The following is a 17949-nucleotide window of genomic DNA, read 5'->3' as shown; positions in this document are numbered from 1 at the left end:
TGATTGGCACTGAGGATGGGACTAGCATCATCTGTCTTCCGTCTCCAACCGTGTCATGTTCCTGAACTTTCAAGTACAACAAGTGTACTACATATATATTCTTTTTTAAAAAAATGTTTTATTACCATTGCGGTGTGGACTCCCAAGTTGCCTCGCTCTACTATAGATTCTATATTGCTCTAAAAATACAACTTTGGGTGTTGTCAAAACGGCAGAAAATTATCACTGCGACGTGTGTGTGTGTGTGTGTGTGTGTGTGGGTGCAGGCCTGGCCCTAACCAATCTGGCGCCCTAGGCAAGATTTTAGGTGGCGCCCCCCCCACATCGGCAGTGAAGTGTATATACTCACAAGAAACCGAATAGCTTTGTCTTTGACCTTTTTTTTTACTTAAAGAAAGCAAATTAACATATTACATGAGAATGTTATGTTATGATTATCTTTAACCGAATCACAGCAGTGCTCAAATAAAAAAAAAAACAGCATTCCCTCTCAGTTGATATTGCTTAATTAACATTAATGATGTGCACTTTAACAACTAGGCTTACAACTATACCTAATATATAAAGGGGTGGAAAAGTGACTATTACCTGCAGGGCAAACATTAGCTAACCAGAAGGCAATAACAATGTGAACAAAAAACACCTGCTTAAAAGATCTAATACAAATGTCCCTGGGGAATGTAAGGTGGGAGTACTGTAATTACCTAACGTTACATTATTATTTTTCATAACAATTTAGCCCCCTCCACAATATTAACCCGACGTTAAAACAGAACTAGCTATTTATTGATTAGCAATTGCTGAATCAACGTTAGCTTAATGCTAAAAAGCCAGGTTACTATCACATTCTGTAACAGACAAATAATTTCATGTAGGCTAACGTTGCCTACCTGCTACCTCTGTCTTTTTCTCGTTTCTCCTCCTCTTCTTTTCTGTTTTTTCTTCCCATGGCACCTGACAGTTTTGGCCGTTTTGACATCTTGTGTTGATTTTTTGATGTGGTGACGTCCAAAAAGAGTCATGATATGGGAAGGGAGGGGGCGCACCGTGCGGGGGGAGGGGGGAGTGTAATGTTGTAACATATAATATTTGTATTAAATAGGCTTTACTTTGCATTTTAATTAACGTGGGATTATTTTTTGTATTTAGAAATAATAGTACCAACTTTAAAAAAAAAAAAAAAAAATTTCTCCAACATTTGTGGCACTGCCGTCGCGCCCCCTGATGGACGGCGCCCTTAGCATTTGCCTATACGGCCTATGCAACGGGCCGGCCCTGTGTGTGTGTGCGTGTGTGTGTGCGTGTGTGTGTGTGTGTGTGTGGTCCAACTCGTGACCAGTCAGTAGAGAGAACAATTTATTGTAACAATATACATTATTTACAAAAGCTGTCAAACAATTACAAATATTGAATGGCATTTTGTCTGTAGTTTTATTGTACAAAAGCCAAAAGCAGTGAAGTTGTCACGTTGTGTAAAAGGTAAATAAAAAGAGAACACAACGAATCCTTTTCAACTTGTATTCAATTGAATAGACTGCAAAGACAAGATATTTTGCTTAGAATTTAATGGCAGCAACACATTGCAAAAAAAGTTGTCACAAGGGCATTTTTACCAGTGTGTTACATGGCCTTTCCTTTTAACAACACTCAGTAAAGGTTTGGGAACTGAGGAGACACATTTTTGAAGTGGAATTATTTCCCATTCTTGCTTGATGTACAGCTTAAGTTGTTTTTCTGAAATAAGCAGGGGCGTCCATGATAACGTTGCTTGGATGGCAACATATGTTGCTCCAACACCTGTATGTAACTTTCAGCATTAATGGTGCCTTCACAGATGTGTAAGTTACCCATGTCTTGGGTACTAATACACCCCCACACCGTCACACATGCTGGCTTTTACACTTTGCGCCTAGAACAGTCCGGATGGTTCTTTTCCTCTTTGGTCCCGAGGACACGATGTCCCAGCGAAGCGTTTCTGGGTGTTGTTGATAAACGGCTTTGGCTTTGCATAGTAGAGTTTTAACTTGCACTTACAGATGTAGCGACCAACTGTCGTTACTGAGAGTGGTTTTCTGAAGTGTTCCTGAGCCCATGTGGTGATATCCTTTACACACAGATGTCGCTTTTTTGATGCTTTTTGGTCCTCAATATCATGGCTTACGTGCAGTGATTTCTCCAGATTCTCGGAACCTTTTGATGATATTACAGAGCGTAGATGGTGAAATCCCTAAATTCCTTGCAATAGCTGCTTGAGAAATGTTGTTCTTCAACAATTTGCGCAGGCATTTGTTGACAAAGTGGTGACCCTCGCCCCGTCCTTGTTTGTGAATGACTGAGCATTTCATGGAAGCTGCTTTTATACCCAATCATGGCACCCACCTGTTCCCAATTAGCCTGTTCAATTAGCAAAAAGGTCTCTTTTTTTTTCTACCAAGAAAAGTGCACTTGTTATTAGTGAGAATATACTTATTTGAAGGTATTTTTGGGTTCATTGAAGTTAGCTCATCAGGGACCGCACGGTCCATTGTCAAAGGAATCCCAAAGGGAGTCCTTTTGCAATGGGACGAAAGGACCTATTGTTATTGTAAGGTTTATTATTATTAGGGTCCGCACAGGACCTTTTCAAAAGGAATCCCAAAGGGAGTCCTTTTGCAATGGGACGAAAGGACCCTATTGAAATTGTAAGGTTTTATTATTCTTTATTATTTATTATTATTATTCTTCCGCTCCGTTGCGCACTACTTTGACCCCCTTAACATGCTTCAAAACTCACCAAATTTTTTACACACATACAAAAAGTGTGCCAGAACAAGTTATTCAAAAACCAAACCCCAAAAATCAACATTGCGATCTAGCGCCCCCTAGGAAAAAAAAAAAACAAACTGCCTGTAACTCCCACTAGGAAGGTCGTAGAGACATGAAACAAAAACCTGTATGTAGGTCTGCTAGACCTACAACTCACAATGACACATTCTCGGGCGAAAACCAACAGGAAGTTGGCAATTTCCCATTTTAGACAAAAATGTACTAAAAACACTGCTTTTTACGTAGTTGACCTCTAATTTGACCCCCTTAAAATACTTCAAAACTCACCAAAATTCTCACACACATCGGGACTCGTGGAAACTGCGATCTAAAAAAAAAAACCGAACCCCAAAACTCAAAATTGTGCTCTACATAATTTTTGGAAAAAACTGAGAAAAAACTGCTCCTCAGAGGACAACTCTGACAAAACTGCTTGTAACTTCCGGTAGGAACGTCTTAGAGACATGAAACAAATACCTCTATGTAGGTCTCCGCCTAGTTTTACTTGTTTTGGAAAGTCTTCACAAGCCGAATTTTCTTGTTCTTTTGGCAGATAATTTTGCTTAGTTCAAATAAAATACCCCTCATTTTTGTACATTTGTTTCTTGTTTTTGAACACTGACTTTTTGCAGTGTGGGATGTTCCAAATAAGTGTTTGATGAGAATTCCTCAACTTTCTCCGTCTTTTTTGCCACTTGTGCCAGCTTTTTTGAAACATGTGGCAGGCATCGAATTCCAAATGAGCTAATATTTGCAAAAAATAACAAAGTTTTCCAGTTGGAACGTTAAATATCTTGTCTTTGCAGTCTATTCAATTGAATATAAATTGAAAAGGATTTGCAAATCATTGTATTCTCTTTTTATTTACCATTTACACAACGTGACAACTTCACTGCTTTTGGGGTTTGTACATTAAAGCCTAATCCGCCAAAAATGTCACGAGCCGCCTGCAGTACCCTCCTGTTAAAGACCCTTGATTAGACACATCAAATGTTTAATTTGATCAACGTGGAGCTGAACAATTAGTTTGCTTGTTTTGTTTAATAATTATGCTTTTTTTTAAACTGTTGTACACAAAATGGGCGCACACGCTCTTTTACAGACACACACGTGCAGAAACACTTTGACACGCACACACTATCCCTCCCACAAACAGACACTCTCTCACACAAGCATACCACTTCTGACACAGGCTCACTTTAAAAAACTAATCTGCCGGGACCCGCCGTGCGCCATTATGCTTTGTTTGACTACTTTAGCGAATAACTTTCTCAGTTTTCGTAACGGTCAAAGCATGCAACTATTTCCAGCAGCCCTTCGTCTTCCACAATGATATGTATATATATATATATATATATATATACAAACCCCGTTTCCATATGAGTTGGGAAATTGTGTTAGATGTAAATATAAACGGAATACAATGATTTGCAAATCATTTTCAACCCATATTCAGTTGAATATGCTACAAAGACAACATATTTGATGTTCAAACTCATAAACTATTTTTTTTTGTTGCAAATAATCATTAACTTTAGAATTTGATGCCAGCAACACGTGACAAAGAAGTTGGGAAAGGTGGCAATAAATACTGATAAAGTTGAGGAATGCTCATTAAACACTTATTTGGAACATCCCACAGGTGTGCAGGCTAATTGGGAACAGGTGGGTGCCATGATTGGGTATAAAAGTAGATTCCATGAAATGCTCAGTCATTCACAAACAAGGACGGGGCGAGGGTCACCACTTTGTCAACAAATGCCTGAGCAAATAGTCGAACAGTTTAAGAACAACATTTCTCAACCAGCTATTGCAAGGAATTTAGGGATTTCAACATCTACGCTCCGTAATATCATCAAAAGGTTCAGAGAATCTGGAAAAATCACTGCACCTAAGCGGCATGGCCGGAAACCAACATTGAATGACCGAGACCTTCCATCCCTCAGTCAGCACTGTATCAAAAACCCACATCAATCGCTAAAGGATATCACCGCATGGGCTCAGGAACACTTCAGAAACCCACTGTCAGTAACTACAGTTGGTCGCTACATCTGTAAGTGCAAGTTAAAGCTCTACTATGCAAAGCGAAAGCCATTTATCAACAACACCCAGAAACGCCGCCGGCTTCCCTGGGCCCGAGATCATCTAAGATGGACTCATGCAAAGTGGAAAAGTGTTCTGTGGTCTGACGAGTCCACATTTCAAATTGTTTTTGGAAATATTCGACATCGTGTCATCCGGACCAAAGGGGAAGCAAACCATGCAGACTGTTACCGACGCAAAGTGTAAAAGGCAGCATGTGTGATGGTATGGGGGTGTATTAGTGTCCAAGGCATGGGTAACTTGCACATCTGTGAAGGCACCATTAATGCTGAAAAGGTACATACAGGTTTTGGAACAACATATGCTGCCATCTAAGCGCCGTCTTTTTCATGGACGCCCCTGCTTATTTCAGCAAGACAATGCCAAGCCACATTCAGCACGTGTTACAACAGCGTGGCTTCGTAAAAAAAGAGTGCGGGTACTAGACTGGCCCGCCTGCAGTCCAGACCTGTCTCCCATCGAAAATGTGTGGCGCAATATGAAGTGTAAAATACGACAAGGGAGACCCCCGGACTGTTGAACAACTGAAGCTGTACATCAAACAAGAATGGGAAAGAATTCCACTCTCAAAGCTTCAACAATTAGTTTCCTCAGTTCCCAATCGTTTACTGAGTGTTGTTAAAAGGAAAGGCCATGTAACACAGTGGTGAACATGCCCTTTCCCAACTACTTTGGCACGTGTTGCAGCCATGAAATTCTAAGTTAATTATTATTTGCAAAAAAAAAATAAAGTTTATGAGTTTGAACATCAAACATGTTGTCTTTGTAGTGCATTCAACTGAATATGGCTTGAAAAGGATTTGCAAATCATTGTATTCCGTTTATATTTACATCTAACACAATTTCCCAACTCATATGGAAACGGGGTTTGTACAATTTGATAGATGACTTCTTTTGACATAATAAGTCAAGCGGATATTTAAGTCTTAATATTTATTTTAATAAAAACAATGCTTGGAAAGTATGATAATATATTTGTTGCAATATTGGGTGATAGTAAAGTTCAAAACATATGCAATTTCATGCAGTAGACACATTTTTATTTTTTTGTCAAAATGGAAAGAACGAATACATTTAGTAAGATAAGATAAGGTACTTTTGACGCATATTATTTTCCAGGTGTTTGCGGGCCAAATGAAATGAAGTGGTGGGCTTGTATTATAACGTGTTATTATTGCGTTAACTGCCCCATTAGAAATATATTCCTGCTTCTAACATATTGGTGACCTCATTCAGCTGCATGAGTGCTGCCTGCACTCGGTTTGAGCGAGAGAGAAAAAAGGGCCCTAATATGACGTGACGGTGGAATAGCAATTACAGGAGGTGGGAAGGCTTTCTGCTGACTCCACACACACACACACACACACACACACACACACACACACACACACACATTCTATATTATACGCACACATGTGCACTCATGCATACAGTAGTGCTGCCCTGCGGACATTATTTGCTCTTTTAGTGGAGAACAAAATGCTGAGCTTGTCTGCTCTCACTGTCTCTGTATGATTAAAGCTAGCTAATGAGATTGTTAAAAAAAAAGAAGTTGTTTTGGACACCTCAGGGGCTTTCAGTTTTTCAGTCAAACGCATACATTTTAGGGGTAAAACTCTGCTAGGTACAGGAAGTTGTTATTAATGACCCCATCACCCCCCAAATCCTCCACACGACACCTCCTCCAACCTCCGAGGACAAAGCTACGAACCGCTCCCAGTCTGTGGAATGCTCTCCCTGACCACCTGAGGGCACCACAGACTGTGGATGCTTTTAAAAAAGGCTTAAAAGCCCTTCTTTTTTAAAAAAAGCCTTTTTTTTTAGATATATGCATACTAGTTCTAGCTATTAGGCTGTTGTAGTTTTTATTTTTTAAAATTTTTATTATCTTTTTTAAAAAAAAAAAGTAATACACTGTAGCACTTTGAGGTTGTTTGCTCAATGTAAAGTGCTTTTTACAAATTAAATCAATTATTATTATTATTACTATTATTATGAATGTGAATTACAGGCCTTGGAGGTCTGCACTCTTCTAGATTGTTTTTGGTCTGGTTTTGAGATCACTTTTTCTTCCAAAAGGCGATACTGATTTGACTTAAAAGGATGAAGAGACGTCTCCTATTTGAACGATAACGACTAACTCTCTCTGTCCGACTCCCACCTTGCTTGTGTTCACATTCCCTGCAATATTTGCTTATCATACTTTACCACTAGTCAGCCATGTTTTTGTTTGGACGTGTGCACTTAGTTTAGTAGGAAATGCCAGAGGCACGATGGCTTTTGTTCCGCCGTGGCGGTCCGTGTTTCCCGCTACAGGTACATTTAGAGCAGGCGTGTCCAAAGTGTAGCCCGGAGGCCATGTGCAGCCCGCAGCATAATGTTGAAACACAATCGGACAAAAAAAACCTATCAAAATGTCAGGAAAAAAACCTGACTTGTTGATACTAATGATATATTTAATTATTATTTAGAGTTACGTGTGCGCTGAATGCAAGTGTGTGGATCGCGCAGGCTGGAATATTACTGCCAAAAGTTTTAACTTGCAGAAAGTTAAAAAAAAGTTACTTGCAATTTTTTTTTTTTTACTTGCGAATCGTTTTTTAATTTAAGAAATTTGGGGTTTTCTTTACTTGGTAATAGTTTTTTACTTGCAGAAAATTGAATTGAATTTTTTTTTTTAATTGAAGAAAATTGTTTTATACTTGCGAATTGTTTTTTTTACTCGCAGAAAATTGTTTTTTTTAGTTGGGAATTGTTTTTTTAGTTGGGAATTGTTATTAATTGAAGAATTTTTTATTTATTTTTGCGAATAGTTCTTTACGTGCAAAAAATAGCTTTTTTAGTTGCGAATTGTTTTTTTAATTGAAGAAATTTGGGTTTTTCTTTACTTAGTAATAGTTTTTTACTTGCAGAAAATAGTTTTTTTTACATGCAAATTGTATTTTTAGTGGAGAAAATTGTTTTGATATTTGCGAATCGTTTTTTACTTGCAGAAAATTGTGTTTTTACTTGCTAATTTGTTTTTAATTAAAAAAAAGAAAATGCTTTCAAAATGCTTTTTTAATAGAAAAAATTTTTGTTTTTTACTTAAATGTTTTTTCATTGAAAATCTTTTTTCTTACTTGCAGAAAATTGTTCTTTACTTGGGAATTTTTTTTTAATTGAAGAAAATTGCTTTTATACTTGCGAATTGTTTTTTTACTCGCAGAAAATAGTTTTTTAGTTGGGAATTGTTTTTTAATTGAAGAATTTTTTATTTATTTTTGCAAATAGTTCTTTACGTGCAAAAAATAGCTTTTTTAGTTGCGAATTGTTTTTTTAATTGAAGAAATTTGGGTTTCTCTTTACTTGGTAATAGTTTTTTACTTGCAGAAAATTGTTTTTTACGTGCAAATTGTTTTTTTAATTAAAGAAAAGAAAATGCTTTCAAATCGTTTTTTAATTGAAGAAATTTGGGGTTTTCTTAACTTGGAAATCGTTTTTTACTTGCAGAAAATAGTTTTTTTTTACGTGCAAATTGTATTTAGTGGAGAAAATTGTGTTGATATTTGCGAATGGTTTTTTACATGCAGAAAATTGTGTTTTTACTTGCTAATTTGTTTTTAATTAAAGAAAATGCTTTCAAATAGTTTTTTATAGAAGAAATTTTTTACTTAAAAAATTTTTTTTCATTGAAAATCTTTTTTTTTACTTGCAGAAAATAGTTTTTTACTTGGGAATTGTTTTTTAATTGAAGAAAATTGCTTTTATACTTGCAAATTGTTTTTTTTACTCGCAGAAAATTGTTTTTTTTAGTTGGGAATTGTTTTTTAATTAAAGAAAATTGTTTTTATTCTTGTGAATAGTTCTTTACGTGCAGAAAATAGATTTTTTAGTTGCGAATTGTTTTTTCAATTGAAGAAAATTGTTTTCTACTTACACTCTTTTTTTTTTTTGGAGGGAAAATCGTTTTTTAATCAAATAATTTTTTTTTTAAACTTGCGAATAATTTTTTTACTTGCAGAAAATAGTTTTTTACTTGCGAATTGTTTTTTAATTGAAGGAAATTGTTTTTATACTTGCAAATAGTTTTTTTACTCGCAAAAAATAGTTTTTTTCAATTGCGAATTGTTTTTTTAAATTAAAGAAAATTGTTTTTATGCTTTCAAATCGTTTTTTTCCATTTATGAAATATTTTTATTTTGCTCGTTTTTTAATTGAAAATCTTTTTTTCTTTACTTGCAGGAAATTGTTCCTACACTTGCGAATAGTTTCATTAATTGATTTTTTTTTTCTTACTTGCGAATCGTTGTTTTACTTCACGAAAACCGTTTTTACTTACGAATCTTTTTTTTTTTGAAGAAGAAGAAAATAGTTTTTATACTTGTGAATCTGGGCGGTGTGGCTCGGTTGGCGGAGTGGCTGTGCCGGCAACTTGAGGGTTCCGTGTTCGGTCCCCGCTTCTGCCGGCGTACTCGCTGCTGTTGTGTCCTTGGGCAAGACACTACCCCAGTGAAGTGAAGTATATTTATATAGCACTTTTCTCTAGTGACTCAAAGCACTTTTACATAGTGAAACCCAATATCTAAATCACATTTAAAGCAGTGTGGGTGGCACTGGGAGCAAGTGGGTAAAGTGTCTTGCCCGGGGACACAGCGCTTTGAGTCACTAGAGAAAAGTGCTATATAAATATAATTCACACCTCAATTCACACACTTTATTTTGTCACCTTAAACAGTGTTTCTTAACTAATTATGCAAATATAGTTGTACACGTTGGCTCCAATGACACTAGAATGAGACAGTCAGAGATTACAAAGAGAAACATAGCCAGGACTTGTGATCTCGCCAGAAAGATGTCCAGGCATCGAGTAATTGTCTCTGGCCCCCTGCCTGCGAGAGGCAATGATGAGAGATATAGCAGATTAGTCTCGCTTAACAAGTGGCTGGCTATCTTCTGTAGGCAACAGGGACTAACGTTTATTGATAACTGGCCCTCTTTCTGGGGCAAACCAGGCTTGCTGATGAGAGACGGCCTTCACCCTAACCAGGAAGGCGCCATCATCCTGTCTAGAAACATAGACTACTATTTAAGTCTCACTTGACTGACTACACTAGAGCAAGCCCGGTCACAGGCAATTACAGTCCGGGTGAGGAGTCAGTTAAGCTAGAACTAGCCAGCGCCAGGCTGGATAATCCATGTACGCATAGCAATTCTCTTAGAATAATACACAATTCACATAATGTTTTTTCTGTTGTGTCTGTCTCAGAGGTGGACATGCATTCTACTGAGGTGGCAAATTATGATATGTCCAGTCTATTGCAGCACCAAGCAAACAATCGGGAAAATTCCCGTCATATCAATTCCTAGATATGGTCGAAACTATTTAAAGTGCACTACGCATAATAAACGCAACATTGTTAATATTGCTACTACGGATAATCTTAACAAAAACTCGTCAAAACAGCCCAATATCTATAATATGGGCTTTTTAAACATAAGATCATTGTCTCCCAAGGCGTTATTAGTTAATGAGGTCATTAGAGACAACAATCTTAACGTCATTGGTCTTAGCGAAACCTGGCTCAAACCAGACAAATTTTTTGCGCTCAATGAGGCATCTCCTCCTAACTATACGAATGCGCATGTTGCCCGTCCTCTTAAAAGGGGAGGGGGTGTCGCACTAATATACAATGAAAATTTCAACCTTACCCCTAACCTAAATAATAAATATAAATCGTTTGAGGTGCTTACTATGAGGTCTGTCACACCGCTACCTCTCGACCTGGCTGTTATCTACCGCCCCCCTGGGCCCTATTCGGACTTTATCAGTGAATTCTCAGAGTTTGTTGCTGATCTAGTGACGCACGCCGACAATATAATCATAATGGGGGACTTTAATATCCATATGAATACCCCGTCGGACCCTCAGTGCGTGGCGCTCCAAACCATAATTAATAGCTGTGGTCTTACACAAATAATACATGAACCCACGCATCGCAACGGTAATACAATAGATCTAGTGCTTGTCAGGGGTGTCACCACCTCCAAAGTTATGATACTTCCATATACTAAAGTAATGTCCGATCATTACCTTATAAAATTTGAAGTTTTGACTCATTGTCAACAAGCTAATAATAATAATAACTGCTATAGCGGCCGCAACATTAATGCTGCCACAACGATGACTCTTGCTGACCTACTGCCTTCGGTAATGGCACCATTCCCAAATTATGTGGGCTCTATTGATAACCTCACTAACAACTTTGACGATGCCTTGCGCGAAATTATTGATAGTATAGCACCGCTAAAGCAAAAAAGGGCCCCTAAAAGGCGCACCCCATGGTTTACAGAAGAAATTAGAGCTCATAAATTATCATGTAGAAAACTGGAACGCAAATTGCGCGCGACTAAACTTGAGGTTTCCCATCAAGCATAGAGTGATAGTTTAATAACTTATAAACGCATGCTTACCTCAGCTAAAGCTAAATACTACTCAAATCTCATCCGCCTCAACAAAAACGATCCTAAATTTCTGTTTAGTACAGTAGCATCGCTAACCCAACAAGGGACTCCTCCTAGTAGCTCCACCCACTCGGCAGATGACTTTATGAATTTCTTTAATAAGAAAATTGAACTCATTAGAAAGGAGATTAAAGACAACGCATCTCAGCTACAACTGGGCTCTATTAACACAAATACGACTGTATATACGACGGACACTGCCCTCCAAAATAGTCTCTCTATTTTTGATGAAATAACATTAGAGGAATTATTACAGCGTGTAAGTGGGATAAAACAAACAACATGTTTACTTGACCCACTTCCTGGGAAACTTATCAAGGAACTGTTTGTTTTATTAGGTCCATCAGTGTTAAATATTATAAACTTATCACTTTCCTCCGGCACTGTTCCCCTAGCATTCAAAAAAAGCGGTTATTCATCCTCTGCTCAAAAGACCTAACCTCGATCCTGACCTCATGGTAAACTACCGACCGGTCTCCCACCTTCCGTTTATTTCCAAAATCCTCTAAAAAATTGTCGCACAGCAGCTAAATGAACACGTAGCGTCTAACAATCTCTGTGAACCTTTTCAATCCGGTTTCAGGGCAAATCACTCTACGGAGACAGCCCTCGCAAAAATGACTAATGATCTATTGCTAACGATGGATTCTGATGCGTCATCTATGTTGCTGCTTCTTGATCTTAGCGCCGCTTTCGATACCGTCGATCATAATATTTTATTAGAGCGTATCAAAACGCGTATTGGTATGTCAGACTTAGCCTTCTCTTGGTTTAACTCTTATCTTACTGACAGGATGCAGTGTGTCTCCCATAACAATGTGACCTCGGACTATGTCAAGGTAACGTGCGGAGTTCCCCAGGGTTCGGTTCTTGGCCCTGCACTCTTTAGTATTTACATGCTGCCGCTGGGTGACATCATACGCAAGTACGGTGTTAGCTTTCACTGTTATGCTGATGACACCCAACTCTACATGCCCCTAAAGCTGACCAACACGCCGGACTGTAGTCAGCTGGAGGCGTGTCTTAATGAAATTAAACAATGGATGTCCGCTAACTTTTTGCAACTCAACGCTAAGAAAACGGAAATGCTGATTATCGGTCCTGCTAGACACCGACATCTATTTAATAATACCACCTTAACATTTGACAACCAAACAATTAAACAAGGAGACTCGGTAAAGAATCTGGGTATTATCTTCGACCCAACTCTCTCGTTTGAGTCACACATTAAGAGTGTTACTAAAACGGCCTTCTTTCATCTCCGTAATATCGCTAAAATTCGTTCCATCTTGTCCACTAGCGACGCTGAGATCATTATTCATGCGTTCGTTACGTCCCGTCTCGATTACTGTAACGTATTATTTTCGGGCCTCCCTATGTCTAGCATTAAAAGATTACAGTTGGTACAAAATGCGGCTGCTAGACTTTTGACAAAAACAAGAAAGTTTGATCATATTACGCCTATACTGGCTCACTTGCACTGGCTTCCTGTGCACCTAAGATGCGACTTTAAGGTTTTACTACTTACGTATAAAATACTACACGGTTTAGCTCCAGCCTATCTCGCCGATTGTATTGTACCATATGTCCCGACAAGAAATCTGTGTTCAAAGAACTCCGGCTTATTAGTGATTCCCAGAGCCCAAAAAAAGTCTGCGGGCTATAGAGCGTTTTCTATTCGGGCTCCAGTACTCTGGAATGCCCTCCCGGTAACAGTTAGAGATGCTACCTCAGTAGAAGCATTTAAGTCCCATCTTAAAACTCATTTGTATAATCTAGCCTTTAAATAGACCCCCCCTTTTTTAGACCAGTTGATCTGCCGTTTCTTTTCTTCTCTCCTGTCCCTTGCGAGGGGGAGTTGCATAGGTCCGGTGGCCATGGATGAAGTGCTGGCTGTCCAGAGTCGGGACCCCGGGTGGACCACTAGCCTGTGCATCGGTTGGGGACATCTCTGCGCTGCTGACCCGTCTCCGCTCGGGATGGTTTCCTGCTGGCCCCGCTGTGGACTGGACTCTCGCTGATGTGTTGGGTCCACGGTGGACTGGACTTTCACAATATTATGTCAGACCCACTCGACATCCATTGCTTTCGGGGGGTTACCCACATATGCGGTCCTCTCCAAGGTTTCTCATAGTCATTCACCGACGTCCCACTGGGGTGAGTTTTTCCTTGCCCGTATGTGGGCTCTGTACCGAGGATGTCGTTGTGGCTTGTGCAGCCCTTTGAGACACTTGTGATTTAGGGCTATATAAATAAACATTGATTGATTTGATTGATTAACCATAGAGCCCACAAAAAAATATCTATTTCTCAGCTGTGGTCCGCATAGGCCCACAGCAATACTCAGTTGTAATACACTTTTCCACCACTTGTGGCAGTAATGACAATATCCAACAAGTCTGGAGCTAAAGTCATAAAAGTTTCTTAAAGGGGAACTGCACTTTTTGGGGGGAAATTTTCCTATCGTTCACAATCATGAGAGACAAGAAGACAAAAGGTTTTTGTTTTTTCCGTTTTCTAACAAAATGTTTTACTTGTTGTATGTGGCTGATGGGAGCAATCATTTCTATCTCTAAATGACTTTAAAAATGCATCCAAAACCCGCCAACAATACTTCATTTACGTTCCGTAATCTGTATAATAACCTAGCTTTGGACTTAGACATAAACAAACTTTATTGATCCACAAGGGAAATTGTTTCACACAGTAGCTCAGTTACAAAGGATGGAAAGAGTAAGGATGGAGAGGATAATGCAGGTATAAAGTAGACTAAAAATGTACCATAGTAGCAATATAAAATATAACATATGTAATATTTACATATTATATATACAGTATATCATTTATACTAATATATTATTGTGGAGGGGGGCGTGGCCTGCGGGGTGTGTAAGGACCGGCCTCGAAGCACAGATGGCAGGTGATTGGATTACCCAGCTGGGGCTGATCATCCAATCACCTGCCATGCCTCTTAGCGGCAGCCGGGCCGAGACACGGTTGTTGGAGTATAATATTTTTATATTATCGTTATTGTAAGAGCAAACACCGAGGAACTCTTTTCTTTTTTTTCCAGCGTAGTAGCACATCATCTTGGGACGGCATGCTGAGGCATTAGCCATAAGCTAATGTCTTAGTCACGCTGACCTCACTTTCTCGGCTTCCGTCTGCTCCAATGTTTCACTCTTCCTTCGTGCTCCTTTCTGTAACCAGCAACTCATCCTCTGTATATTCAGCTTCGAAAATATCCATCCATTTTTCTACCGCTTGTCCCTCTCGGGGTCACGGGGATATAAAGTTGTGAATCCTAATCTGACCATTTTCGTTGTCTGCCATGGTTAGAAAACTCTTTCTCTTGTTTCGGGAAGTAGGAAATGCGCTGCCATGGAAACGGAAATACAGCAAATGCGCTGAGGAAATAAGTCATTTATAAAATGACCAAATGACGGTAAATACTGAACATATTAATTATTGTTATGAACATGACTGTCAACCAACCTCAAAATGGGAGTTTTTGCATTTAATTTAAAGGACTGTTTGCTTATCTCCCAAACTAAAGTCCAACATTGAGGGAGTGCTGAAAAATATGTGTAAATAAAACAGGAGGTGTACAAAGTGCAGCTTCTGTTGCATTGTACTAATAGAATAAGCAGCAACAATTGAAAAATACAGCAAAAAAAAAGAAGATATAATGCAGTTATTCTCCAACTGTAGTACGCCAAATCACTTCAATAAATATTCAAACACAGTGTTACTGCTCAAACTGTGCGTAAACAATCAATGAACACATGTGGGGTTATGTACTTGATCTATCATTGATAGTTTTGACAAACAAATGACTGAAAACACGTTTTGTATTCCAGTTTCTTCAAAATAGCCAGCCTTTGCTCTGGCTTTGCACACTCTTGGCATTCTCTCCATGAGCTTCAAGCACATCTTTGAAGTGAAAACCATTTCAGGTGACTACCTCTTGAAGCTCATGGAGAGAATGCCAAGAGTTTGCAACAAAGTAATCAGAGCAAAGGGTGGCTATTTTGAAGAAACTAGAATATAAAACATGTTTTCACCTTTTTTTTGTTAAGTACATAACTCCACATGTGTTCATTCATAGTTGTGATGTGACAATCTACAATGTAAATAGTCATGAAAATAAAGATTGAATGAGGAAAAGGTGTGTCCAAACTTTTTGCTACTGTACTTGTTAAATAAAACCTTGTTATTAATGGATACTTAGGCTTACTGCGCTACTGTGTTTTAATGCTGGTCATTATGGTGGTACTTGGTGAAAAAAGTTTGAGAACCACTAATGTAACAAAAAAGGTATGTTGGTACAAATAACACAGATGTATTTAAATATACTGTATGGATAAAAAAAAGTTTTTAGACTTGAAAAAATACACCATTTATTACACTTCACCATATTGGCACCACCACACATCCGGACACACCACCCTAACCGCAAATGGAGCACAAATCTGTGGGAAACACTAGCGGTAGTGATCGATATTTGCAGCTCGTACCAACAAAATGCTGTTCATCGTCTTAAAACAGGTGTGTCAAACTCAAGGCCCGGGGGCCAGACGTGGCCCGCCACTTCATTTTATTTGGCCCTCGAAAAGCCTGGAAATAATATGTATCAATAAAGTACTGTAACTTTTCTTACTAAACGTATTATTTCTTTCTATTTTGGGAGAAAAAAAAATGTACTCCATGTAATCGCAAATTATGTTCACCTGTCTAATTATGCAAAAATATATGATCAAACATTCAAACCATTTTTTAAATAGAAATAAACACTAATAATAATGAATTCAAAGCAAGTTATCCATCAAATTGTGCAACGTAAAAGCGGCGATAGATTTCATGATAAAATTGTGAAATTTACTGTGGTTTTTACAGCATTTTTCTCAAAATGAAAAAAAACCTGTTTTTACTGTAATAAACTGTGTTGCCATTTTAGCATTTACAGTAATACACCGAAAAATATACAGTTGTTGATTCGCGGTAAAAACCAAAAACAAACTGGCAGTTCAGGTGCCAAAATTTTAATGGAAAATTGCATTTTTATTTATTTACAGTAAATAAAACTAATATAAGTTTTCCAGTACAATTCTGGCAACTGAGCTGCGTTTTGTTTTGTGTTTTTACCATAAAAACAGCAGTACTGTTTTTCCATTTACACTACATTTTGAGGTGAAATTATTGCAACTTACCATCTTTTTTGGACATTTTAGTTTTTAAAACATCTACTAATGAAATGCATTAAAACAAATTGTAGTAATTGTCAGGTTCAAACACTGATGACATCTATTAAACAAGACAAGATGCAAGGAATTAAACAGACAGAATTCAATTTAATAATAATAATAATAATAATACCTGGGATTTATATAGCGCTTTTCTAAGTACCCAAAGTCGCTTTACATGTTAAAAACCCATCATTTATTCACACCTGGTGGTGGTAAGCTACTTTCGTAGCCACAGCTGCCCTGGGGTAGACTGACGGATTTAGCTCAATTGAGGAGAAACGTCTGGGCTGTACTCTTCGACAGTCTCCCACCACGCTCTGACCAAAGATTGTACGCCTCCTCTTTTATTTGGACTTTCCCTGATTATATGGCAACAGCTGTTTCTAAGGGAGGGGGGTCGTAAACAGCCGTCACCTTTGATTACAAAACAGTTCAAAGAAAAGGTGCTCGGTGGGGGGTCAGGTCCTGCTTCCTCTCCGCTTTGTAGATCTCGGGTCAAGACAAAATCTTCCTGTGGATTACAATACATCAAAGAAACCGACACCTTCATGTCTCTTCCCATCCTACACAGTGGAGTTTTACAAGCCTTTTGATTGGTAAGATCAAAGACAGCTTTTGTCTGCTCGCAGGGAACTCATTGAAACAAAGTTTTGTGATAACTTAGATACAATTATTCTGACAATAATAGTATTCACTGTTAGAAGCGGCCCTCTGGGGCCAAGCATAACTGCGATGTGAAAACCACTTTGACGTCTCTGTCTTAAAAGAATCGCTAAGATAGCAATCGGCTTCAGGGCAGCAAGGAAAAGTCCGCTAAAGGTCGGACGTTTTAAGGAAATTCACAGTGAATCGTGTTTCGTTAGAACACAAGGCAACCGAAGCGCAACAGAGTTCACTTGCACGTGGAGAGTGGTCTGCTTGTTTGGTGCACACCATTTGTGGACGCCATCAGAATGACTCCTATACACACGGTATTGGAGGGGGTGGCGTAACTTAACACAAAAGCATAGTTAGTTTCTTGTGTACAAGAAGTCTTACGGCGGCCCCTACAGGGCGTCATAGTCGATGTTGTCCAGGCCGTTTTCCGGCAATGCGTAAACAGATCTGCTCTTCTTCTTCCTGTTTTCCATCCCCGTGCCTTGGGTTCCCTTGTGGTACCTCGAAAAGGACAAGTGGTCGGCCATGCTGTTCCTGATGCCGTAGCTCACCATGTCGTCATCGTGGCCGCCGGTGGTGGTCAGCTGCGTCCTGTGTGGGGAGATCGGAATCGTAAACTGACCAGCGTGTCTTT

General features: G+C 38.7%; 2 protein-coding genes across 6 annotated transcripts in view; one reads left to right on the top strand and one right to left on the bottom strand.

The window, feature by feature from the left end:
• Positions 1 to 17949, top strand: part of ccn4a (cellular communication network factor 4a) — a 110444-nt gene that overhangs the window by 45745 nt on the left and 46750 nt on the right. The gene's annotated exons all lie outside the window — the stretch shown is intronic.
• sla1a (Src like adaptor 1a) overlaps positions 16596 to 17949 on the bottom strand; it is a 47305-nt gene continuing 45951 nt past the window's right edge. For all 4 annotated transcript variants that reach the window (XM_062047186.1, XM_062047187.1, XM_062047190.1 and 1 more), the window contains one exon: positions 16596 to 17906. In XM_062047186.1, the coding sequence (XP_061903170.1) occupies positions 17705 to 17906 (202 nt within the window). In that variant the 3' untranslated portion in view covers positions 16596 to 17704. The remainder of the gene's footprint in view (positions 17907 to 17949) is intronic.

This window comes from Entelurus aequoreus, linkage group LG05 (genome assembly GCF_033978785.1).
Source record: "Entelurus aequoreus isolate RoL-2023_Sb linkage group LG05, RoL_Eaeq_v1.1, whole genome shotgun sequence".
NCBI classification, from domain to species: Eukaryota; Metazoa; Chordata; class Actinopteri; order Syngnathiformes; family Syngnathidae; genus Entelurus; species Entelurus aequoreus.
Note: the sequence above shows the minus strand (reverse complement) of the source record. Positions and strands in the feature narration are given on the sequence as shown.